The 26,465-nt window shown below is 48.7% G+C and overlaps 1 protein-coding gene across 3 annotated transcripts; it reads left to right on the top strand.

Moving 5' to 3' along the window:
• Positions 1–120: 120 nt before the first annotated feature.
• On the top strand, positions 121–26,465 carry HADHB (hydroxyacyl-CoA dehydrogenase trifunctional multienzyme complex subunit beta). Of its 3 annotated transcripts, none has more exons than XM_083605351.1 (16): positions 121–260; positions 3,778–3,852; positions 4,391–4,432; positions 6,152–6,248; positions 7,060–7,104; positions 7,951–8,050; positions 11,474–11,561; positions 13,185–13,372; positions 16,587–16,767; positions 19,440–19,561; positions 21,018–21,097; positions 21,219–21,266; positions 23,532–23,619; positions 24,120–24,194; positions 25,554–25,718; positions 25,953–26,465. In XM_083605351.1, exons 2-16 carry the CDS (start codon positions 3,786–3,788, stop codon positions 25,986–25,988), a joined length of 1,422 nt encoding a protein of 473 aa, XP_083461477.1. In that variant the 5' UTR covers positions 121–260; positions 3,778–3,785; the 3' UTR covers positions 25,989–26,465. The 3 variants fall into 3 exon arrangements, 2 of the variants coding, with proteins under 2 accessions (XP_083461477.1, XP_083461478.1); XM_083605352.1 differs by having other exon boundaries at positions 259–320; XR_014545842.1 differs by lacking the exons at positions 21,018–21,097; positions 21,219–21,266; positions 23,532–23,619; positions 24,120–24,194 and adding an exon at positions 24,529–24,876 and having other exon boundaries at positions 19,440–19,967; positions 25,256–25,718.

Genomic DNA, 26,465 nt, shown 5'->3' with positions numbered 1-26,465 from the left:
CCTCGCGGCCGCCCCCGGCCCTCCTCCTCACCTGGATATTTGCCTCCCGCGAAGGTACGCTTCGTCCTTCCCTCGCGGGTTTTTCCCTCCGCGGAAGGCGCCGGGGGAAGCGCCGCGCGGCGTCAGGCGGAGCGAGGGCAGCCCCAGATGCGACGGCGGAGGCCGGAGGGGGCTTTCCTGGCCGAGGCGCGCTCGGAGGGGGCGTGGCGAGGCCTGAGGGAGAGAGTCGGAGGGGCGAAGGAGGCTGCTGGCCGCGTCAGGTGAGGAGGAGAAGGGCCGCCGGTTGTCCGCCTCGCTCTCCGAGCTCCGTGGGGCGCCGGGTTCGAGTCCTGACTGGGGGGCGGGGCGGCTGTGTGACCCACTGGTTAGAGCCATGGATTGAGGGCCTTGGTTTTGATGGGGGGAGGAGGGGAACCAGGCCTCGAGGCCGCTCTCGGGGGGGTGACATTGAGCCGCCCTCTGCTTCTCTCAGCTTAAGCCCCATGCATTGCACCGAAGGGGGTTGGACTAGATGACCCCTGGGTGCCCCTTCCGACTCTCCAGCTCCAGGATACCTCACAGGGCTGGGGGTGGGGGAGAGAGCCGTGTTCGGAGCTGGAGCTCCTTGGGAATGGAGCCCGGTCTTGGCTGGGGAGGGCGGGGTATAAATAAAAAAATATTAGTAGTAGTATTAGTAGTAGTATTATTAGTAGTAGTATTAGTAGTAGTATTATTAGCAATATTATTATTAATGAAAGGCGGGATGAGATCAAGGGGATTGGGGAGGATTTATGGCTCCCGAGGGATTACTAGGGGCGACAGTCACATGACTGACGCAACCACACACACACACACACACCCTGTGTTGTTGGGCTGAAGAAAGTGGGGTGGGGGTTTTGTATGGAAGGGAAGCGAGCTCAGTCAGAGGAGTACGAAAACTCCTGGCTCCTGGCGTCAGAACTGAGGCCCTAAGAAGAGCCCCTGCAGCTGGATCAGGCCAAACTGGGGGGGTCCATCTAGGCCAGCCTCTTGTTCTTGCAGTGGCCGGCCAGGTTCCCTCATGGCAAACCCACAAGCAGGGCCTGGGGGCAGTAGCCCTCTGCTGACTGGGGATACTAGAGGCATGCCTTGATAGCCTTTAACTTCCATTTTTTTTAGTACAGTGGTACCTCGGGTTACATACGCTTCGGGTTATATACGCTTCAGGTTACAGACTCCACTAACCTAGAAATAGTACCTCGGGTTAAGAACTTTGCTTCAGGATGAGAACAGAAATCGCGTGGTGGCGGCAGCGGGAGGCCCCATTAGCTAAAGTGGTGCTTCAGGTTAAGAACAGTTTCAGGTTAAGAACAGACCTCTGGAACGAATTAAGTACGTAACCAGAGGTACCACTGTATTTATATTCTGGTTGACAAAACCCTGCCCTGGCTCCTTAAAAGCTTCCACTACACCAGTCCTGAAAGACCTGCATTGGCTCCCAGTACATTTCCGAGCACAATTCGAAGTGTTGGTGCTGACCTTGAAAGCCCTAAACAGCCTCGGCCCAGTAGACCCGAAGGAGCGTCTCCACCCCCATCGTTCTGCCCGGACACCGGGGTCCAGCTCCGAGGGCCTTCTGGCGGTTCCCTCCCTGCGAGAAGCCAAGTTACAGGGAACCAGGCAGAGGGCCTTCTTGGTAGTGGCACCCGCCCTGTGGAACGCCCTCCCACCAGATGTCAAGGAGATACACAACTTTCCAAAGGCTTCTGAAGGCAGCCTTGTATCAGGAATTTTTAAATGTATGATTCTTTATTATGTTTTTTTATGTGCTGGAAGCCACTCAGAGTGGCTGAGGAAAGTGAAACCCCCGCCAGATGGGAGGGGTATAAATAATAAAAATTATTATTATTACAAACTATGACAACGAGGAAAGGACAGAGAGTGTCCCATTATTACTACAGTGCAGAATACTTCATAGCCTCTTTAGAACATTCAAAGTGCTTAATGTACACAGTCCTATTGTCATACTTACAACAGCCCCATGAGGAAGTCGGGGAAGATAGGATATGAAATTAGGATATGAAATGATACATGTTTTTTGTTTTGTTTTTGTTTTTGTATGTTTATGTTTGTTGTATTGTGTTGTATTGTGTTTATATGGAAAAATAAAAATATTATAAAAAAAAAAAAAAACAAAGTGCTTAATGTACACAGTCCTATTGTCATACTTACAACAGCCCCGTGAGGTAGCAATTGTTGTTTTCTCCATGTTACACTCTTGGGAGAGGAAGTGGCTGACTTAACTACGGCCTCATGGCGGTCATGAAATTCAGATCAGGGATTTTGTAATTTGTAATTTTGTAATTGTAGTCCAGTCTCTACACTGCTCCAGCCTCACATGTTATGAAACTACCTGGGCTTGTGGTGTGCTGTGTGTGGTTGTTTTTCTTTGGTTGCATATTTTCTTTACAGGTAGTATACTTGCCAGTTTTGGAACTTGATGGATACTGTGGCTCTTATGGAGAGCAAGGGAGGGCTTTGTGCTGATGGCAGATGCTGGAGGCATAGCTGTCAACTTTTCCCTTTTTATGTGAGGAATCCTAATCGGAATAAGGAAATTTCCCTTAAAAAAAGGGAAACATTGACAGCTATGGCTGGAGGCCAAGAAGAAGCTGTTCATTTTGTTAATATTATGCTGCCACACAGGAAGTTGCCTTATGCTGAGAAAGATAGCTGGGTCATCTAGTTCTCTGTTCACTTACAGTGTCTCTCCAGAGTCTCAATTCTTTCCCAGTTCTACCTATAAATGTTGCGGATTCAGCCATGCAAAGCATATGCTCTACCGCTAAGCTATAACCCCTTCCCAAAGACCTTAATGGGGGTGGACTAGGTTTAGCTATTACCTAGTGTGGGGTGGGATTTGGTTCGGAGGGATGGTGTGGCCCCAGAAACATTTTAGGGTTTGGACCCACCTGCAAGGAGGGAGCTTGGTGCAGCATTGAGAGGAATTTGTTCCCTTATAAAACTTTTAATATCGGATGTGTTGTGGACCAATATTAGCCTTAGTGAAAACAGGCTCCCAAATGCTTCAGTGCAGGATATGCTTCCTAAACAGGAGCGATGCTGGTCTCCAAAAAAACCAGACTTGCCCCCCCCTCCGCCTCCGAAGGCTTACTTGTTTGTAACATGGAGCTGGGGAGGTTGGTTCCTGGAATGAAAGATTAGAGAAATGAATGGTTATGAGCTGAACACTTGTAAGAATTCTTTGTTGAGGTATTTGACTTTTATTAAAGCTGAATTTCTTGTCTTGGAATGGAGAGAGAATGCTTTGAGCACAGTGTTAAACAACATAGGCTCTTTACAGTCTTAACCTGATGTGTAAAGCTATCCTTTGTCATTTCTTAAACATGCTAAGTGCCTGTTCAGGCAGAGATTTAAAACAAATAAAGACCAAGACACAACTGTAGCAAACTCTTTGGTTTTACCAAAGACATGGGCTACTTTGCCCCTTGGGCAACACTGCTGCAAAAAGTTTCCATAAAATGCTGGGGGAATCTGCAGTCATTTAATCTGTGTTGCATCTTTGCACTGTAGAGAAAGAACCACAGCATTGTGTCTCAGGTTGTGGTTTCTGCTTGCCCAGTGATTTGTCCAAAGACTTGGCAGTGGCTTTGGAAAGCAAGTGGGGTGGGGGGAGTGATGACCTTGACTTTCCTAGACCGGGCATGTGAGCTGAATTGGCTGACCAACATGAATGTTGCTAACAAGCCAAGCAAGATAAATCACTGGCTGTCTAATCCTCCCCCCCCCCCATTTCAGATTCCAAAATGACATCCATGCTGACCTGCTCTGCCAGAACGCTTCCTGCTATCTCACCATGGGCTGCTCGATTAGGTAAGTTCAGCTGCTTCTGGAAAGGCACCAAATTTGTACAAATATTAAAAGATTAGTCATAGTGGGTTGTAACTAACTGTAACATTGACAGCATGAATCATTTCTCTTATTTGAAGCTTTTGCAGCGTCTTGTAATTGTGTCTAAATATGTCACTCTGTTTTTATACTTCATGTTTATTTCAAGCTGCTTTGGGCACGATCTGCCATAGAAAACTTACACTATAACTAAACTAGAATGTCAGTTGGCCTGCCTAAATGATTCCTTTTGTTTTAATGCCTCAACATCTGAACATCTGTGCCAGATTGCTTTGTCTGTAAACCAGGACAATCAATTGCACAATAGGCCAGTTGCACATTTGGAAGTGATCTGAACTTGAAAGCACTGTCATCCAAATGGAGTCCAAAGAAAAGCTGCAGCGTAATATTCCTGCCGCTGTTCATCCTAAACATTAGAGTCTCTTTGAGCTTTGGTAATTGAGATAATCTCTGGTGCTGTTGCTTTGTTCCTAACTTGGATTTTGTTCTGCTTTTCTTACAGCTGTAAGATCCCTCAGCTGTTCGCCCCAGTTACAGACAGCAGGTAAACCAATAACATCACCAGTAGAGCAATCCTAAGGTGGAGGTGGGGTGGAGAAGATGCTCTGTTGGAGAAATTGTCCTTCGTAGGCCCTGCCAGCTCATGCTGGCCAGAGCAGAAGGTGGGAAGAAGGGACATTTTCCTCTTTTCCTGCTGTGGTCTGGGGTTTGTTTTTCAATTCCCACCCATGGACAGCAGGCAGTGGCTGGGGAATAAACTACATCACCTCCAGGGCTGGTGTAACAACAACAACAACAATAATAATTTATTATTTATACCCCGCCCATCTGGCTGGGCTTCCCCAGCCACTCTGGGCAGCTTTCAACAAAACACTAAAATACAATAACCTATTAAACATTAAAAGCTTCCCTAAACAGGGCTGCCTTCAGATGTCTTCTAAAAGTTTGGTAGTTATTTTTCTCTTTGACATCTGGTGGGAGGTAGTTCCACAGGGCAAGTGCCACTACCGAGCTGGACCTCAGTGTAGTCTTGCAACTAGCTTGGGAGTGTGTTGGAGGCTTAGGATCATACAGATCCCTTGTTAAACTTTGAAATAAATCCCACTGGTTGATTTCAAGTAAGTGCATTGCAGCTCTCAGCTGATTCTAATTTGTCTTCTTAAAACAACAGCAACAAACTCAGAGAGAAATCCTTTCTAGCTCCAGCAATAGTTTCTTGCTTTGCCTTTTACGTTATTACAAAATTGTTAGGGATCTAGTTGCAACTCTCTCTGATCTCAGGCCGGCACTCCCAGTGATGTACAGGAATCTTGTAAGGGAGTGGTCAAACTGGAATAACAGTTTAATGAGACTGACTGCAGGGAGAGAGTCTCAAGGCTCTCAATAAGATAACCTTGGGTCCTCTTTACAACCAGGTCTCCAAGTCTCTTTACTTAGTGTCTTCTTCCACTGAATTGGGTTAGGCATGCACTACCTACACCCGAGATGCACTTTAGACCTTGATTTTGTCTTGTTTCTGCAAACATTTTGTGCTCACTGCAAATCACCTGTGCGGAATTCACAAAAGCTGGTGTTCTGGTACAGAACGTCACCTTGTGTAGTGAGACCCTCTTTATGCAATGGAAACTGGGTGTCCCTGTTTGTCTGCCTTTAAATTGCATTTGCTGTTTGGGGATCCAAGCGCTGTGCTATTTGTCATTAATGATGAGTTTTTAGACAAATTTCAAGATTGCCCTAATATCTAATAGGCCATTTATTGTTATGTTAGCAAACTTGTCCATAAAAGTTATTTCTTTCTTTATACCCAGCTCCTTCAACTTTTCAACATTTGGGAGTAGGTTATAAGGATTAGCACTTTTCAGTGTTCATGAAACTTTGTGTATGTTGTTTCAGGAGAATCTTTTGCCAATAGATTGGGCATAGCTGAACACACACTCTTGAATGCTTCTCAGACTGGATGGTGACTGTGATGGGGAATTAAACTCAGGTTTTGACTGAAACCAGGGATGGAGAACTAATGACCCTCCAGGTCTTGTTGGATTGGGCTTCCATCAGTCCCAGCAGGCATGGCCAGTGGTCAGGGATGGTGGGAACTAGAAGCCAGCAGTCTCTGAAGTGCCCACAGTTCCCCCTTCCTGGCTTAAACTCAAAAAGGACTCTCACTCAAAAACCCATGCATTCTTCCTTGTCTTTTAATAACAGAAATGTTGCTCTTGATCTGCATTGTCTCAATCAGTAGTCATTTATCATTCTCTTTCCACAGCTCAGCCCAAGACTAAAAAAACCTTGGCTAAAAATGGGGTGAAGAATATTGTGGTGGTGGATGGGGTTCGCATTCCATTTCTGCAGTCAGGAACCTCGTAAGCATTAAATCCTTCCTTGTAAAGTCTGGGGACTTGTAAAGAACTTATAAAGTCTCAGGGGAAACCTGGTGTTGACGGAGAAAATGCCTGTGCAGCTTACTGTTAATAAAATTAATTTAAAGTTAACTGCAGCTGATTCGCTTACTATCCTGGCATGTAAATAAGAGACTCGAGGAGACAGATACCATTGTCCTGTGCCCATCCGTAGAGCAGTGAGTGGCTGAAAAGTTATGAGGCATTGCCAAGATTTACCAGGCAATGTCCACTTTTGCAGCAGACTTTTCTTCCATTAAGTAATTCAGTATATTTTCATGGACTAGCCTTATGATCCAAAACAGCACTCGTAGCAATGTAGAATTGCTTATACAGTAATTAGTTATTGGTTGGTTGTCTTATTTTGTCGATTAAAAGTCAACGCTAAAAGGTTGCTGGCCACCTCATTTTTTCCTGTTCACGATCTGTGCCACAAAGTAGATTTAATGAACACCCATATTAGAGTGCTTTGTAAATCGATAGTCATAGCCTTTTATCTACTAACCTTTTATGCTCTTCCACATCGGTTTAATGTTCCTAACCCTTCTTTTAGAATCTTTTAGCTTCTTTTAGATTCTTATAGTCTTGTATATATATCTTCTGTTTTAATAATTTTAGCTTTCCAGAATGTTTTGCAGATTTTAAATGATTGTACCCCACCCTACTTATGCTGGTCTATGCCCGTAATAAAGATTTGATTGATCTGTTAAAAATAAATAAATAAATCCTTGCATTGCTCAGGCCTTAATGTTTTCCTTTCCTCTCTAATCGTCAGGTATGCAGACTTGATGCCACATGACTTGGCCAGAGCTGCACTGAAGTAAGTAGTGAGTTAATGGGTAAAACAACAACAACAACTGGATAGTTTTTTTTCTGAGTGGCAGGAGTTACGCTCTAGATTTACTTGGAGGGACAAAACAAATATGTTAGTGGGGTAACATGGCTGCTATGAAAGCTGTGGATCTGGGTGAACACAGCATCTGGATCTCTGCTGCTGTGTTGTTCTGAGCGAACAGGTTGTTGTTGTTGTTGTTTAGTCGTTTAGTCGTGTCCGCCTCTTTGTGACCCCCTGGACCAGAGCACGCCAGGCCCTCCTGTCTTCCACTGCCTCCCGCAGTTTGGTCAGACTCATGCTGGTAGCTTTGAGAACACTGTCCCACCATCTCGTCCTCTGTCGTCCCCTTCTCCTTGTGCCCTCCATCTTTCCCAACATCAGGGTCTTTTCCAGGGAGTCTTCTCTTCTCATGAGGCGGCTGAAGTCTTGGAGCCTCAGCTTCAGGATCTGTCCTTCCAGTGAGCGCTCAGGGCAGATTTCCTTCAGAATGGAGAGGTTGGATCTTCTTGCAGTCCATATTTCAAACAGTGCAAAGCTGTTGAGCTTTTTCGGCAAAACCGCAAAATAAAATTGCTGTTTTTGAGATATTTTTATGGAAAATGGCACTGCCAACATGGGCAGCCATACGTCTGGATTTCCCCAGACATTTTACCGATTTCTGCCCAGATGCTGGATATGTCCAGAAAATTCGAACGTATGGCAACCCTAAAACAGGTTCATCTTCTAAACCCAGCTGCTTCCCAGCTTATGTGAAGTAACCACCAAGAGGGTAATGCTCTTGGTTTGGCCTGCCTACCACTGATTTTTCCCCTCTCTGACTTCTTCCCGCAGAGGCTTGCTGAACCGGACTGATGTGCCCAAGGACGTTGTGGACTACATTGTGTTTGGCACCGTTATCCAGGAGGTGAAAACCAGCAATGTGGCTAGAGAGGTATGTCAAATTATTGAAAGAAGCGCTAGGCAGCTACACAGCAGAACATCTCTCTGCGGTCACTTGAATACCAGTTGTGTGTTTTATGAATGGGCAAATCGTGGTGGGTGTGGCGATCACACAGGGCTCCCGGACGTTTGACGGTCTATTGACCCTGTGCCACCACTGCGACTGCTTTCTTCGCTGCCACCACCCCGTTTCTCACGGGGACACACAGAGTCCAGACAGTTGATAACATAAACAAATAATCAAGTTTATTTTTAAATGCAGGAACAAGCTTATGGTATCAGTTTATTTTTCTCTTCTCAGTTTCTTAATCTTAGTTCCTAAGAACTCCAAACTGATTATTCCAACTATCTATCTGACTCAACCTAACGATTCCTCTCACTCTCTCACAATACAACTCTACCAAACCACACCTAATCCTCCCTCTTCCTTCTCCAACTCCCAAACCTCAACTGCCTTTCAAAACCTCCCACTCTAACTTTTACTCCCCCCTTGCATTCTCATTGGCCAATCAAATCACATTTTAACCCTTTTCTTATGACCCACCTAGGAGGCACCTGGGTGTCAACCTGTTCATTCCCTTTGATAGGAACCCAGAAAGCTGCCTAATAACAAGTCCTTGGTCCATCTGCCTCAGTATTGTCTACACGGGCAGGCAGCAGTGGCTCTCCAGGGTTTCGGGCAAGAGTCTCTCCCCACCTTACCTGGAGAGGCTGGGACTTTTTGCTTGCAAGGCAGACCCTCTGCCACTGAGCCACGACCCCTCCCCTAAAAGAGAGCAGACTTTGAACTTGCCAGCTGAGATCCCTTTTCATTTTACAAAATATTTGATGTTGCCAGTGCGCCTGTCTGCATACGTGTAGATTGCAAACATTGGAAATCGTCAGTATTTATTTATCAGCAACCCTTGGCAATCCTCCACCAGTGACTTTTTGTCTTGCACGCAAATGATCCCTGGTTTCTGACCGTGGCCAGAACATCTTGCAGTATCTGCACCTGCTCTCTAAGGCCAAGCAACCGTTTGTGCGGCTGTCTGGCAGGGAAAGCCCAATGCCATCGGACGCTGTGTAGAGCTGCCTGCTCCAGCCTGGCAGTGCTTCTCCAGGATCCTGCTTCGTTTGCCGCAGCCTGCTGGCTCCCATCTCACGGGCTGCTCAGCCCAGCCCTTGTTTTTAATTTTAACTTCCAGCTCTGTCCTGAACTTTCACCCACTTGGCTGTGTCTCAGGAGCAGCATTCTGTGGCAATGTGTATCCAAGCCTCCGTGACTCAGGTGTTTTCCTCCTGTGTCATGGACACGTGGCGGGGGCTGTCTTATCCCGTAGCATCACAGAATTGTAGTGTTGGAAGGGAGCCAAAGGGTCATCGGGTCCAACCCCCTGGAAATCCTCAGCCAGGCCATTGGCTCACCTAGCCTAGGGCTCTGCGGACTCTGGCTAGCAACAGTTTCCCACTACACCAGCCACTGTGGTGTAGTGGTTAAGAGCGATAGACTCGTAATCTGGTGAACAGGGTTCACTTCCCCGCTCCTCCACATGCAGCTGCTGGGTGACCTTGGGCTAGTCACACTTTTCTGAAGTCTCTCAGCCTCACTCACCTCACAGAGGTTTGTTGTGGGGCAGGAAGGGAAAGGAGATGGTTAGCTTCTTTGAGGCTCATTAAGGGGAGTGAAAGGTGGGATATCAAGTCCAAACTCCTCCTTCTCCTCCTCCTCTTCTTCCTCTCTCTGGTAGAGATGGGCCTTTCCCAGCCCTCATCCCCAAGTTATCCTTTATCCAAAGATTATGAAGCCTGGTCATAATTGTCATTAGGCTGAGCGCCACGACGTATTAACCATTTATGCAACTTGTTTTTCAAGAGTAATGCAAGCATTGGTGATGCAGTCAATTTATTTTATTTTATTTTATTGTAAATTTGTTTATTTGTTTTTCAAATCAGAGTTTTACAGTCATATATCCAACATGCAACATAAAAACAAGATTCCAAGGAATCTCTTGGACTTTCCTCCTCCCCTTTGTGGGTCCTATTGTTAATCATTTCCTCCTGCATCTTTTATAATAATTCAAATCTTTTACCTCTCCGTTATGTCCAAAATTCATCATTAAAGTACAAGTGTTATTCCAGTCCTAACGGCTTTAACTGTTTAGAATTGTTTTTAAGATAAAGTATAAAATTTCCCCATTCCTTATTAAAGTTTTGGTCTTCCTGATTTCTGATTCTTCCGGTCATTTTTGCCAATTCCGCATTGTCGATCAACTTGATGCAGTCAATTTTAATATTTTCCTCCTGACAACTGTTGAGTTTCCCCTTCTGTCAGCTTGATTTCAATGTGTGGAGAAAAAATAGGATTTATTTATTCACTTTATACCCTGCCCTTCCTCTTGAAGGAGGCCAGGGTGGCAATTATCTTACTCATTTTATTGCGTTTGTACCCCGCCTTTTACTCCCAGGAGCTCAAAGTGGCATACATGGTTCTCCCCCTCCTCATTCAATCCACACAGCAGGTCTGAGAGGTCACTTAGGCTGGAAGGCAGTGTCTGGCTCCAAAGGGTCACCCAATGACCTTCATGGCCAAGTGAGGATTTGAACCCTGGTCTCCCAGGTCCTGGGACGCGGGTGGCGTTGTGGGTTAAACCACAGAGCCTAGGACTTGCCGATCAGAAGGTCGGCGGTTCGAATCCCCGCGACGGGGTGAGCTCCCGTTGCTCGGTCCCTGCTCCTGCCCACCTAGCAGTTCGAAAGCACATCAAAGTGCAAGTAGATAAATAGGTACTGCTCCGGCGGGAAGGTAAACGGCGTTTCCGTGCACTGCTCTGGTTCACCAGAAGCGGATTAGTCATGCTGGCCACATGACCCAGAAGCTGTAAGCCGGTTCCCTTGACCAGTAAAGCGAGATGTGGCCGCAACCCCAGAGTCGGCCACGACTGGACCTAATGGTCAGGGGTCCCTTTACCTTTACCTCCCAGGTCCTAGTCCTGCACCTCTGGCTCTCAGCAGAATTAACTTGTCACATTTTGCAGATATTTTGTCTTCACCCTCAGACCAATAGTAGTCTCTTCTGAAATGCTTAAATCTTAAAGCGCAATTAGGTGAGTGCTCCCAGTGAACAAGCAGAGACTCCAGAATGTGTGCTAAGGAGACAAATGGTTTCATTGGCCACTACGCTGCTTTTGAATAGCAAAAGAATCATAGTTTCTGCAGGCTTCTTGTGTACGGACCCAAAGAGCAGATTCGCCTCCCTGCATAATATGTCAAGTGGCCTTTGGCAAGACCCAGCTGCCCCTCACAAGATTTCTGCAAAGTCAACTGACACACAAGTCACAGCCTGCTTCCCACCGCAGGAAGTGTTGTAAAGATAAAGCTCTTTCTCAGCACTCTGTTTGCTAAGCTTTCTGCATTGTGTTCCTCCTCTCTGTAGGCTGCCCTGGGAGCTGGCTTCTCTGACAAGACACCTGCCCACACGGTCACCATGGCATGCATCTCTTCAAACCAGGCGATGACAACAGGTACCAGCGTTGCCTGGGGGTGGGCATGGCTGAAGAACAAGGGGGCATGCAGCAACTGGCTGTAGAGTTGCAAAAAACCTGTCGGATGCTTCTCCAGCAGGAAGCAAGGCATTGCCTTGGGTCTCCTAAGTGGGAGTTCATTGCTCTCCGCTCTGTCCAGAAACAGCAGCCTCCTCTTTCAAAAAGCACATTTTTTTAATTTAAAAAAAACTGTTAAATGTTTGAACACATGTTGGCAAAAGCCAAAAATGCAGCTCTCTCTGATAAGCAGCAATGTTCCTTCTTGTGGATTGATGACTGGACATGTGCCTGGTCAGTGGTTCCCAGGTGGTTGGTACCACCCCCTGGGGGCCAGTGGGATTACCTAGGGGAAGGCTAAGAGGCAAGCGGGGGGGGGCAGAGGGGCACTGGATTGGGCCCCTCTTAGCGCCTTGATCTCTTATTTACAACTGACCAGGCTGGAGCCAAAGCGGAGCAGCTTCCTTGCTTCGTAGTTGTAAGTTTTACTGTTCTTATCACTTACAATTTTATTTCCTTTGGTCCCGTTTGTTTGTATTTATGATTCTGAGTCATCACAAGATGGCCAGCTGTTGGTAATGGCGGGTTTCACTGGATCAGGGTCTTCCATTTTGTCGAATCAATTAAACTAAATAGTTTTCATTGGATTTTGAGTAATTGTGCCATGGAATGTTAATGTTATGAATTTATTGTGTTGTCATCTTCATCAGCGCGTTGTGCAGAGCAGAGCTCTGAATTATGCTTTTCATAGCATAAGGGTAGGTGCACTGGAGTGAGTTTATGGAACCAAGGGGGCAGCAGTCTGCAAATGTTTGGGGACCATTGTGCCTGGTCCTATGCAGAAGGGGGGTCTGGCAGGTTCTTGCTGCTGTCCCACTTAAGACAGCAAATGGGTGAGATCTAACCAAGACAAAGGAGCAGGTTGACCAAGGAGGGTGAGCATGGAAGGAAGAAGGTTCGAAACAGCCCATAGAAATACCCCCCTCTCCACTTACAGTCGGAGCACCTAGAGGGCAAGAAATTTTCGCAGTTGCAGTAGACACTGCGCTCGGTAAAAATGGATAGAAATGGTGGGCGTTGATCAAAGATTTCAAGTAAGAATTGGCGAATGCGTTGCTTCGGGTGTTCTGAATCTGGAAGACTGTTAACCTTTCTGTAAATAAATGCTCTAGACCAGCCTTTCTCAACCTGTGGGTCCCCAGATGTTGTTGAACTACAACTCCCATCACCCCTAGCTAGCAAGGCCAGAGCTCAGGGATGATGGGAGTTGTAGTTCAACAACATCTGGGGACCCACAGGTTGAGAAAGGCTGCTCTAGACGGAGTGGGCTGGAGTCTGCGTAAAGAGGCCATGAGGCCATTTCCCCCAGACCACGGCCACCTGCTGCCCTGCTGCTACCACATGGGGCAGGTAAAGATGTGGGTGCAAAGGACACTCAGGAGCTTAAAGGGAGCACCTGGCCGTTCCTTGGCAAGTGGGAGCTCCCCCTGGGCAAGTACCCAAGGGCAGTGGCAGGGAGGGCATTTCTCACGCAGGAGGTCATGCTGCCTTTTCTCTCCTGGAAAGTGTAACTCCTCGACGCCTCCTTCCTCCCAATCTCTGCAGGAGTCGGTCTCATTGCATCTGGCCAGATGGACGCGGTGGTGGCTGGTGGCGTTGAGCTGATGTCCGACGTCCCCATCAGACACAGCCGGAAAATGAGGAAGACGATGCTTGGACTCACGAGGGCAAAAAGCTTGGGCCAGAGGCTGTCCCTCATCTCCAGGATCCGTCCCGATTACTTTGCTCCAGAGGTAAAAACAATGAACAAGGCTAACCCCATTTCTCTCTCCTCTTGCTTGTTCGGTGAGGACAAAAAGAGGACAAACCTCTCCTCAAACAACCGTTAGTCTGGTGTTCAGTTCCCAGCACTCAAGGAAACCAAGAAGCTGTGAAAGAAACTGAATGTTGGAGAATTCAGGGCAGACTAAGTCCTTCTTCACACAGTGCATATAGTTAAACCATGGAACTACAGGGGGGCAGTGATGGCCACCAGCTTGCCTTTAAAAGAGGGTTATACATTCATATACATATACATATACATATACATATACATATACATATACATATACATATACATTTCCCAGTAGTGATGTATGGAAGTGAGAGCTGGACCATAAAGAAGGCTGATCGCCAAAGAATTGATGCTTTTGAATTATGGTGCTGGAGGAGACTATTGAGAGTCCCATGGACTGCAAGAAGATCAAACCTCTCCATTCTGAAGGAAATCAGCCCTGAGTGCTCACTGGAAGGACAGATCCTGAAGCCACCTCATGAGAAGAGAAGACTCCCTGGAAAAGACCCTGATGGGAAAGATGGAGGGCACAAGGAGAAGGGGACGACAGAGGACGAGATGGTTGGATAGTGTCTTCGAAGCTACAAACATGAGTCTGACCAAACTGCGGGAGGCAGTGGAAGACAGAAGTGCCTGGCGTGCTCTGGTCCATGGGGTCACGAAGAGTCGGACACGACTAAACGACTAAACAACAACACATTCATAGAGTAGAGGCTTTCGACAGTGTCCACCATCAGAGGCAGTGATGCTTCTGAATACCAGTTCCTGGAAACCGCAGGAGAGGAGAGGAGCTGTTGTGCTCAGACCCTGCTTGCTGGTTTCTCACCATAATACAGTGGTACCTTAGGTTACAGACGCTTCAGGTTACAGTGGATGCTCAGGTTGCGAACGTGATCCATGCGGGATGCATGTTCGCAACCTGCAATGTCTGCAACCCGCAATACGTCTGCACACATGCTGATTGCGATTTGGCGCTTCTGCACATGCGCAAAGCGCAATTTAGCGCTTCTGCGCATGTGCGACCGCCGAAACCCGGAAGTAACCTGTTCCGGTACTTCCAGGTTTCAGCGGTTTGCAACGCGAAAAAACGCAGCCTGAAGCGTCTGTAACCCGAGGTATGACTGTACAGACTCCACTAACCCAGAAATAGTACCTCGGGTTAAGAACTTTTCTTCAGAATGAGAACAGAAATCATGCAGCGGCGGCAGCAGCGGGAGGCCCCATTAGCTAAAGTGGTACCTCAGGTTAAGAACAGTTTCAGGTTAAGAATGGACCTCCAGAATTAAGTTCATAACCCGAGATACCACTGTAATGATAATTTGTTAGTTCTGCCCCAACCATCTGGCTGGGTTTCCCCAGCCACTCTGGGTGGCTTTCAACAGAACATTAAATACAGAATAAAACTTCAGACATTAAATGCTTCCCTAAACAGGGCTGCCTTCAGATGTCTTCTAAAAGTCAGATAGTTGTTTATTTCCTTGACATCTGATGGGAGGGCGTTCCACAAGGTGGGCGCCACCACCAAGAAGGCCCTCTGCCTGGTTCCCTGTGACTTCGCTTCTCGCAGGGAGTGAACCACCAGAAGTTCCTCGAAGCTGGACCTCCGTGTCCAGGCTGAACGATGGGGGTGAAGACGCTCCTTCAGGTATACTGGGCAGAGGCCGTTTAGGGCAGGGGTCGGCAAAGTTTTTGTGGCTTGGGCCAGTTCACGGTCCCGCAGATGCCGCAATGGGCCGGAGTGTGTGCGCACGCATGCATGCATGCATGCACAAACACTATTTCCAGTGCTCCTTCTGGCACAGAGGAAGCACGTGCAGCTTTGCGAAGGCGGTCCCTGCTCTGCTCTGCACCGATTTAGTGTGGTGCATGGGAGCTGACCGAGCGGGTGGTGGGGGTCCATAGGCCGGTTAAATGACACAAGTGGCCCATGGGCCTTAGGTTGCCGACCCCTGGTTTAGAGCTTTAAAGGCCAGCACCTGGTTGGCCACTGTGAGAAAGGATGCTGGACTAGATGGGCCATTGGTCTGACCCAGCAGGCTCTTCATAGGATCTTTTGTTAGGGGTTAGGGGTTGAAGAAGTTCCCCTTGCCTGTCCCCAAACACCATGAGAACTGCTGTTGGGGAGGGCGCAGAATCTTGGGCTGTGGAGAAGGAAGCAGCTGTCAGTGAGCAGAGAGCTGTGCCTGGGGAAAGGGAAGGAGGAGAGACAAGACCAAGGCTGTCCATTTGGGGGTGGCAGAAAACACCACAGTGTGCGTTGGTGAAGGAAGCAAAAGGATGAGTTGATGTAGGGTCAAGAAGGAGAGATTGTCAGAGCTGGGGAGCCTGGCTGGAAGTGCTAGGAATGTTAAAACTGCAGGTGTTTGTGGGGAAAGGAGACAACGGGGCAGATAGATAGTCAAAGCTGGAGGGAAATATGGAAGAAACGTACATTGAAAATGTTGTCTGTAAGAATAAAAGAGAATTATTATAAATTAGTTTGGAGATGGTATTTAACACCAGTCAGATTAAATCAAATAAACAAGGAATATTTGGTGTTATGTTGGAGGGGATGCCAGGAAACAGGGAATTACGTTCACATGTGGTGGGGGTGTATATATATTTTTAAAAATGGCAAAGGTTGTTTAAGGAGATAACATAAATCACTGGCTTAAAGCTGACCGAAAGTCCAGAGGTAGCATTGTTATCAATTTACAATGGGGTGGAAGGTTCGCAGGCTGTGAAGGACTTGCTCACAAATTTATTGACAGCTGCATGAATTATTATAGCTTGGAAGTGGAAGGGGCAAGGTGAATATAAAATGGAAGAATGGTATAAAGAGGTGTGGGATATAGCTATGAATGATAAATTAACATGTGCTGTTAAAGTAAGACTGGGAACATGCAGGAGAGATGATTTTGAGAAGATATGGAGGGTGTTTGTAGAATCTGCACTGTTAAAACGGAAAGGGGTCAAACCATTGCAAGAGATGTTGAAATTTTGGGAGGTTGGATAGTTACAATGGAATGGTCTTGGTGGTGGTGAGGTGCACATTTTTATTCTTATTGATTTGTGATTATTTGTGTTGGCGCTGTCTGCATGTAGCTCAGGGGTACTTTGGACCAATGGTTTGATTCGGTACTGCGCGCCTTCCTATGACCGATTTTCACCAAGCCCTCTCTGGCTCCCACCAGCTCCCAGCCGTGGCCGAGTTCTCCACCAGCGAAACGATGGGCCACTCGGCAGACCGCCTGGCAGCCGCCTTTGCCATCTCGCGCTTGGAACAGGACGAGTATGCCCTGCGCTCCCACAGCCTGGCCAAGAAGGCCCAGGACGAAGGGCTCCTCACTGACCTCGTGTCCTTCAAAGTGCCAGGTACCACGGTAGAGAAATATTGTTAAAAAGAAGCAGGATAGTAAGGGTATGCTAAAAGGCAATACTATATATTGGGAATGCGTAAAATATTTAAAAAATATGGGTGATTTGCAGACAAGCTGATGGAAGTCCAAAAAGTTGAAATTTGTGAAAAATTTGTAATACGCTAAATTTGTATAATGGAAATTTGAATAAAAATTATTACAAAGTGCCAGGTACCGCGGTGGGGGTCCCGTTGGGAGGAACCCCTGGGCAATTCGTGGGGCATCGCTTGGGAACTTGCAGACAGGGAGGGGGGAAGAATTATCTGCTGCAGGAGGGGGAAGCCCAGCTCCTTTCCAGCCACACCCGGGCGCTAGAGCAGCGTTTCCCAAACGTTTGGGGGAGACTGCCCCCTTGGTTCCATAGACTCATCCCCAGTGCCCCCTACCCCATAAAAAACATTAGTAAGAATCGTGGTTTGCATGGCCCACTAAGGAAGATAACACGATTCAAAACAATAACAATGAATTGCATCATTTATTTAAAACCATAATAATAATAATAATAATAATAATAATAATAATAATAATAATAATTTATTTATTATTTATACCCCGCCCATCTGGTTTCCCCAGCTACTCTGGGCGGCTTCCAACAAAATATTAAAATACAGTGATCTGTTAAACATTAAAAGCTTCCCTAATCAGGGCTGCCCTCAGATGTCTTCTAAAAGTTTGGTAGCTATTTTTCTCTTTGGCATCTGGTGGGAGGGCGCTCCACAGGGCGGGCGCCACCACCGAGAAGGCCCTTAACACTATTTAGTTTGATTAATTCAACAAAATTGATCAACTTGATCTAGTGATACCAGCCTTTCAGAGTCTGAGAGTCATTTACACCTCCAGCGCCCCCTGCCAACCCCTTGACGCTTGGTGTCCCTTAGGAAACCCCCGCCCTGGGGCGCTATTCCACCCACTATGGGAGCCGCTGTGCTGGAGACTTCCCTCCCTTCCTCTCCAGCCTTCCTTGGTTCTCTAGGTCCGTGTTGTCTTCCCATCAACAACCAAAAACCTGGATCTTAAATATCTCTCCCTTGCTCAGCTGCCCCCAGATGGGAAGAAGCAGCACTTTTGCCGTTCTCTCGCCCTGGGCAGGGGCGTTTAAGAACCACAGCAAGAGCAGCCCCCCCACAAACCTTCTCAAAGAGCCAAGGACGTTTTGACGTGGTGGGTGTTGTGACGGAGCGAGGCATCGCATTTATTGCATGTGCACCCCACCTTTTTCTCCCAGCAGCTCATGCAAAGTCCTCCTCCCTGTTTCACCCCCACAGCAACCCTGTGAGTTAGGTTAGGCAGAGGGGCAGGGACTGGCTTCCAAGTCCATCCAGGGAGCTTCATGGCCGAGTAGAGATTTGAACCCTGTTCTCCTTCGGCCTGGTCCTACACTTTAACGACTAGGCCACACTGGCTGTCACCAGAGTACACCCAATTCCCTGATGTGAATCAATGGGCAGCTTTCGTTTATCTCCTTGTGAGCCTCTGCACCATAAAATCGCAGTCTTGAAGTCGATACAGCTGAACCTCAAGAAGCACACCAATGCCTTCCATTAATTTGTTCAAAAGCTATTATCGCATGGGTAGCTTGATTCCCCGTTTTTCTTTTCATTTAAAAGTTCTTTTTAAATTTTGTGTTTTAACCTGATGAGGTGATATAAGCAAACCCACAGGATGATTTCTCCTGGGAAGGTTGTAGCAAGTCAGTTCAGCAGACCCCAAACTAGCCTGCAGCCTTTGGTGAAAGCTTTTGGGCACCAGCTTGTTTCTCAGTGTCACAAGCCAAATACCCTCGTCCCCGGGCAGAAGCTTCCTGTTTTCCCCTCCCTTCTTGCCACCTTCGAAAAGGCATTTGGGGTTATTTGCTGCAAAGTGTTATCCTTTGCAGTGGCATCTGGGCTCATGTCCATATAGCAGCGAGCTAAGAGCTTTTCTAGGGATGCGGGTGGCACTGTGGGTTAAACCACAGAGCCTAGGACTTGCCGATCAGAAGGTCGTCAATTCGAATCCCCGCGACGGGGTGAGCTCCCGTTGCTCAGTCCCTGCTCCTGCCAACTTAGCAGTTTGAAAGCACGTCAAAGTGCAAGTAGATAAATAGGTACCACTCTGGTGGGCGTTTCCGTGAGCTGCTCTGGTTCGCCAGAAGCAGCTTAGTCCTGCTGGCCACATGACCTGGAAGCTGTACGCCCGCTCCCTCGGCCAGTAAAGCGAGATGAGTGCCGCAACCCCAGAGTTGTCCACGACTGGACCTAATGGTCAGGGGTCCCTTTACCTTAAGAGGTTTTCAGTGACGGGGTTGACATCTCTGGCAGTGATTGGCTTGGCTGCTTGGTTGTCACAGAAGGGGGGCTTCTATTATTTGGCCAACTTTGAGCCTGAATCTGGGTGTACCACTTTGGCTGCTGTGACCTCAGGAAGAGGCAGAAAGTCCTAGCGAAAGGAAGGGCTTCTTGGAGCAAAAGCGGTGAGGTGGGGGGGGGGATAGGGAAGAGAGGGCCTGTAGGTACGGGAGAGGTTGTGAGGTGAGGGTATCTTTGGGGACCGCACAAATGAGGAAGCCTGAAGCTTATATACTGGTTTGAAAATAGCTAGCTAAATCTTGGGACGCTGCAGGGCTCTAAAAATCCTTGGTTCTGCCAGGCAGGGACACGGTCGTGCGGGACAACGGAGTCCGCCCGTCATCGATGGAGCAGATGGGGAGGCTGAAAGCTGCCTTTGTCAAGCCCTACGGGACAGTGACAGCCGCCAACTCGTCTTTCCTGGTAAGGTACCACTTGCAGCATCATTTGAACAAGGGATTTTCAGCTGTGCTAGAATCACTGGAATCATCGACCAGAGTTGGAGGCAGCGATGCTTCTGAGTACCCAGAAACCTCAGGAGGCAAGAGCGGTCTTGTGTTTGAATCCTGCCTGCAGGTTTCCCACAGGCATCTGGTCAGCTCCTCTGCAAACAGGTTGCTGGGCAGGATGGGGCCCCATGGGCCTGATCCAGCTAAAGGCTCTTCTTGCATCCTTAGAGCGCTCTGTGGCCCAACATTTAGCTGATCTGTATTTATATGATTTACAATAGATAGAAAGATAGAGAGAGAGAGAGAGAGAGAGAGAGAGAGAGAGAGAGAGAGGTACCCCTGACCATTAGGTCCAGTCACGGACGACTCTGGGGTTGCACGCTCGACTCGCTCTATAGGCTGAGGGAGCCAGCGTTTGTCCGCAGATAGCTTCTTCCGGGTCATGTGGCCAGCGTGACTAGGCCACTTCTGGCAAACCAGAGCAGCGCATGGAAACGCCAGAGCGGTACCTATTTATCTACTTGCACTTTGATGTGCTTTCGAACTGCTCTGGTTGGGCAGGAGCAGGGACCGAGCAACGGGAGCTCACCCCATTGCGGGGATTCGAACCGCCGACCTTCTGATCGGCAAGCCCTAGGCTCAGTGGTTTAGACCACAGCGCCACCCGCATCCCTTTTAGATAGATGATAGATAGATAGATAGATAGATAGATAGATAGATAGATAGATAGATAGGGCTAAAAGAGGTAAAGAAATTTGACTTTGCAGAGATAAAGAGAGATCTTACTTCTGGTTTGCCAGCAAACTGCAATTGGCTCTGTACAGACGTACAGCGTCCCTCTTTAGGCCTGTCTCCAGGGGGCCAGTGGGATGGGAGGAGAGACTGCCAGTGCCTGGCGCTCACTTGCCTGCTGCCAGCCCGTTGTTTGGCATTGAATATGAATGGAGCGTAATCTCTCATCAGGCCCGGCCGGGATGGCCAACTGTCAAGGGGGATGGGAGTTATGGCCCAACAACAGCAGGAAGACCACCTTGGCTTTCTCCCCCCACCCTTCCTGCTTTAGGCCCTATGTATCAATACCCCCCCATAAACAGCTGTCTCTCCCCTTCCCTGGCACCACAAGCCAGAGGGCTACAGATGCAGGCTGGCTGCCTCTTTGAGAAGGAGGCTTTGATCTCGACATGTCATAGAATGACAGTGAATTTTAAGCCTTCCTTTTGAATTCCTGAGGTTGAAACTCACTAAAATGCAATGTCCTTTTCCCCATTGTGATTTCTGCATTGCAGGGGGTCGGGCTGGATGACCCTTAGGGCTCCCTTCCACCTCTACAATTCATTTGTAGTGCAGCTGAATACAGAGACAGCAGATTGTGGGGGGGGGGGCGGTCCCTGCTCTCTGCTGACGGAATATTCTTGGCTCCTTTCCCCCAGACTGACGGGGCCTCGGCGGTGCTGCTGATGTCCGAAGAGAAGGCTTTAGCGATGGGGTACAGACCAAAGGCCTACCTCAGGTACTACGCGGGCATCCATCATCTGCTTTTCCACACCATCCCTTTTGAAATTGTAGCAGGACTTTCCCTCTGCTGTCTCCTCCCTCCAAGAACCCCCAACTTACTTGCTTTTCTCCCTCAGGGATTTTGTGTACGTCTCCCAGGACCCAAAGGACCAGCTCCTGCTTGGGTATGTTGCAAATGGTTCTTCCTCTCCGTTGAAAGACCTGAGGCTGCCTTTCTAGCCACACACAGCCAGTTCTGCCCTCTCCCAAAGCTTCCTGGCTATATCCTTTCCTGGTTTGTTTATTTGTTGTGTTTATGGGACACGGGTGGTGCTGTGGGTTAAACCACAGAGCCTAGGACTTGCCGATCAGAAGGTCGGTGGTTCAAATCCCCGCGACAGGGTGAGCTTCCGTTGCTCAGTCCCTGTTCCTGCCAACCTAGCAGTTTGAAAGCACGTCAAAGTGCAAGTAGATAAATAGGTACCGCCCTGGCAGGAAGTAAACGGCGTTTCTGTGCGCTGCTCTGGTTCGCCAGAAGCGGCTTAGTCATGCTGGCCAGAAGCTGTCTGCGGACAAACACCGGCTCCCTCGGCCAATAAAGTGAGGTGAGTGCGGCAACCCCAGAGTCGGTCACGACTGGACCTAATGGTCAGGGGTCCCTTTGCCTTTACCTATATTCCAACTTTTTTCTCCAAGGAGCTAAAGGTGATGTGCATGGTTCTCCCCTTCCTCGTTTAATGCACCACAACAGCCCTGAGAGGCAGGTTAGGCTGGGAGAAGGCAGCGACTGGACCCTGGTCACCCTGTGAGCTTCATGGCTGAGTCCAGATTTGAACCCCCGTCTCCCGGGTCCTAGTCCAACACTCTAACCCAGGCATCCCCAAACTCGGCCCTCCAGCTGTTTTGGGACTACAGGTGAAACTCGGAAAATTAGAATATTGTGGAAAAGTTCATTTATTCCAGTAATTCAACTTAAAAAGTGAAACAAATATATGAGATAGACTCATGACATGCAAAGCGAGATATGTCAAGCCTTTATTTGTTATAATTGTGATCTTATAGCGTACAGCTGATGAAAACCCCAAATTCACAGTCTCAGAAAATTAGAATATTAAATGCAATCAGCAAAACAAGGACTGCAAATAGAGCAATATTGGAGCTCTGAGAAGTAGAAGCATGCATATGTACTCAGTACTTGGTTTGGGCCCCTTTTGCATCAATTACTGCCTCAATGCGGCGTGGCATGGCTCCCCAAATCTCTTTTCTGATGTGAGCAGCTTTTGCATCTCATTTGGAAACCAAGGACTCAGAGTCTGGAGGAAGAATGGGGAGGCACACAATGCCAGATGCTTGAAGTCCAGTGTGAAGTTTCCACAGTCTGTGTTGATTTGGGGAGCCATGTCATCACAATATTCTAATTTTCCGAGTTTCACCTGTACAATTCCCATCATCCCTGACCACTGGTCCTGTCAGCTACGAATGATGGAGGTTGTAGTCCTGAAACAGCTGGAGGGCTGAGTTTTGGGTGCCTCCTCTAACCATTAGGCCACGCTGGCTCTCAGTGGGCAGTTCCGATATTCCTGGGGTGATTGGGGTTGGGCAGTTTTCAGGTCCTGCAAGTCGCAGGGGCCCGAGGCAGGCAAGGCAGGGGCCACCCATCTCTTTGAGTCTTGGGCATGCATGCCAAGCCCCTTCTACTCTCTCCGTGGGGTAGGAGTCGTGTGGTTGACATCAGCCCCACCCTAGAGTCATTCAGGGGAGGCGGCCAAGTTGGAACAGGTGAATGCTGATTAGTGGCAAGAAATACCAGTTTGCCAACAACACCCGCGCCCCAGTTTGGGTGCCTGGATTTTGGAACCGAGGCCTTGAGAGAGGGGGCCAAGCCTGAGCCCTGGCAGCTCAGAGGAACTGCATAAAACCTTATTGCACTTTGGGGTGGTTCTGGTTGGGGTGTCACGATTCCTCCTGCCCACCCGCCCCCATCTCAGTACAGTGGTACCTCTGGATGCGAATGGGATCCGTTCTGGAGCCCTGTTCGCATCCTGAAACGAACACAACCCGCATCTGCGCATGCATGGGTTGCGATTCGCTGCTTCCGCGCATGCACGCGACGTCATTTTGAGCGCATGCACAAGCGGCGAAACCCAGAAGTAACGCGCTCTGTTACTTCCGGGTTGCTGCAGAGTGCAACCCGAAAACGCTCAACCTGAAGCTACTTCAACCCGAGGTGTGACTGTATTGTGTCTTGTGGGCCTTAAGCAACTAAAAATAGCCCTGAGCATCTTAGCAGAGGATGGGGTGCATATTCAACCCAGAAGGGCTTTCTGGGTGCTGGTGAGACAGGCAGCGGCCCCCGGGGCTGGCCCCTGCACACCTCCTCCCCAGGCAGGCAGCTCTTTCTGCATACACAGCCACTCTGAATGCCACTCTCCGTTCTGCTCTCCTCCCAGGCCAACCTACGCGACGCCCAAAGTCCTGGAAAGAGCCGGCTTAACAATGGCAGACATCGATGTCTTTGAATTCCACGAGGCCTTTGCAGTAAGTATTTCCGAGAGGGGAGGCTGAGAGGCCATAGGATAGCCATCTTCAAACATCTGAAGGGCTGCCGTGTACAAGACCAGTGGTCTCCAATGCTGGACCCTCCTTCCTTTGAGGCTTTTAAAGAGAGATTACGTGACAGGGATTCCTGCCTTGCAGGGGGCTGGACTAGATGGCCCTTGGGGGCCCCTTCCGAGCCTACAGTTCTAGGACTCTATTTTCCCCCCAGTAAGAAACATCCAATTAATACGTCCAATCATAATGCTCCAATTCAAATAAAAAACTAAAATAAAAAAGACCAAATTATAGTCCAAGTTATAATTAGTAATTTTTCGGAGCTCCCCACGGTCTGTATCTCTGAAGCATATCTCCATATCTTAGTCCTGCTTCTCCTTGTATCCATATTTTCCACATCTCGATTTTAATGCTTCTACAGTTCTAGGACTCTATCTGCTGTTGCTGCCCAGAGCATCACCCTTCCTCTCCCTTTTCCCTCCTAGGGGCAGATTCTAGCTAATATGAAAGCAATGGATTCAGATTGGTTTGCCCAGAACTACATGGGCAGGAAGTCTAAGGTAAGGGGCCGATGTTGGCAGTTTTGCTGTGAATGTGCGTCCTCCTCTTTTATAGCCTCTGCTTTGCCTTGCCTGCAGGTGGCACTGTGGGTTAAACCACAGAGCCTAGGACTTGCTGATCAGAAGGTCAGCGGTTCGAATCCCCACGACGGGGTGAGCTCCCGTTGCTCGGTCCCTGCTCCTGCCAACCTAGCAGTTCAAAAGCACATCAAAGTGCAAGTAGATAAATAGGTACCACTCCGGCGGGAAGGTAAACGGCGTTTCTGTGCGCTTCTCTGGTTCGCCAGAAGCGGCTTAGTCCTGCTGGCCACATGACCCGGAAGCTGTACACCAGCTCCCTCGGCCAGTAAAGCAAGATGAGTGCCGCAACCCCAGAGTCGGCCACGACTGGACCTAACGGTCAGGGGCCCCTTTACCTTTTACCTTCTTGCCTTGCGTGCAAAATGGAAAGGGCCTGGGGCAGAGGCAACATCGTTGAAGAGTGGCTGGGGAAACCCAGCCATATGGGTGGGGTATAAATAATAAATTATTATTAATAATATTATTGAGGAGACGATGATTGGAGCTGGATCAGTGGCTCCCAAATCTTTCCCCAAGGACCACTTGAAAATGCACTGCGCTCGAAGCTGTGATTTTTAATGTAGTTTTATTGCTTCTTTTATTTATTTCATTGTATTACACAGTGAAGGGACGCGGGTGGCGCTGTGGGTAAAACCTCAGTGCCTAGGACTTGCCGATCGCACAGTCGGCGGTTCGAATCCCCGCAGCGGGGTGAGCTCCCGTCTTTCGGTCCCAGCTCCTGCCCACCTAGCAGTTCGAAAGCACCCCTAAGTGCAAGTAGATAAATAGGTACCGCTTTATAGCGGGAAGGTAAATGGCGTTTCCGTGTGCTGCACTGGTGCTGGCTCGCCAGAGCAGCTTCGTCACGCTGGCCACGTGACCCGGAAGTGTCTCCGGACAGCGCTGGCCCCCGGCCTCTTAAGTGAGATGGGTGCACAACCCTAGAGTCGGACACGACTGGCCCATACGGGCAGGGGTACCTTTACCTTTACCTTACACAGTGAATTCTATGGAATTCAAATTGAACATGCGCTTCACCTATGCACCACCTGAATGAAACTGGCCGGCCACTGGCGGCCTGAGGACCACAGTTTGGGGAACCCCTGAACTCAGTACCCAGTTTTCAAGGCCAGGGCTTTCTCTCTTCTCACTGCCCCCACGGCTTTGCTCCTTTGGCGTCTTGATGACCTGGAAGGACCCCCCTTGATCTTCCACCAGGAGTTGATCCTTCCCCACATTGGTGGTGAGTTTGGTAACTCGCACTCAGGGCCCTACTTTTCTCTTGCCTTCTGCTTGCAGGTCGGCGCTCCCCCTCTGGAGAAGTTCAACAACTGGGGCGGGTCCCTGTCCCTGGGACACCCCTTTGGGGCCACCGGCTGCCGCTTGGTCATGACCGCTGCCCACCGGCTGAAGAAGGAAGGAGGGCAGTACGGCCTAGTGGCCGCATGCGCCGCTGGAGGACAGGTAAGCCGAAGGAGCATCACCACGCCCTCCCAGGGGGACTGCCGCCTGCCTGCCTTGCCGTTGGCATCTCAGCCTTCGCAGGGTCTTGCTAAATAGCAGCCTTTGCTGTCCTCCTTTCCAAGAAATCCCATCCCCTTCCTCCTTCCTGCCTCTCTGTGGGAGGGGAGAGGTTTGTTCCTCCACCTGCAGGTCCCTTAATGAATAAACCCTTTCCTGTTCCTCTTCTGCCTGCAGGGCCACGCGATGATCGTGGAGCGTTACCCACAGTAACCCCATCTAGGACTGTCTTCCTCTCGTCCTTCGTGACACAGCCGTCCCGCTTCAATGCGCTAATGCCAGAATCCCTCCCTGGTCCTTCCTCAAAAGGACACCCAATGGCCTTTGTACATATTTTCTAGTAGCAGTTGGACCCTTGGAAGTTCTGCCGAGTCCATAGAGGGGGCCTTCTGCAGGTTATCTTCTGAAATGCAGGACACCTCCCCCTTGCATTCTTGCATGAGAACACGTTAAAGATTTGGAGTGCTCTGACTTCCGAAAGCAGGAGTAAGTCCAGAAATGAATGGTTCGGTTTTTAAAGTTAAGCCTGTTGCCGTTTTTCAATAGGGTTTTCGATCTGAACTGCAATCAGCTGGGATATTTAATTTTTCCCAAGGGGCGAGGGCTCAGCACGAAGGAAGTGGACTGTTAACAAAGGTGGAGCGTTTGTGTCTCCACACCTGTGCCTTAATAAATGAGAGATACAAGGTG

The sequence above is a fragment of the Podarcis filfolensis genome (genome assembly GCF_964270895.1).
Source record: "Podarcis filfolensis genome assembly, chromosome: 3".
In the NCBI taxonomy this organism is placed as follows: Eukaryota; Metazoa; Chordata; class Lepidosauria; order Squamata; family Lacertidae; genus Podarcis; species Podarcis filfolensis.
The sequence above is the reverse complement of the archived record's forward strand: the minus strand, read 5'-3'. Positions and strand labels throughout refer to the sequence as shown.

Coding starts and splice junctions, on each gene's coding strand:
- HADHB (XM_083605351.1), top strand. CDS start 3,786: ATGACATCCATGCTGACCTGCTCTGCCAGAACGCTTCCTGCTATCTCA. Junction 24,195..25,553: donor ACATGGGCAGGAAGTCTAAG/GTAAGGGGCCGA, acceptor TTCTGCTTGCAG/GTCGGCGCTCCCCCTCTGGA. Junction 25,719..25,952: donor CATGCGCCGCTGGAGGACAG/GTAAGCCGAAGG, acceptor TTCTGCCTGCAG/GGCCACGCGATGATCGTGGA.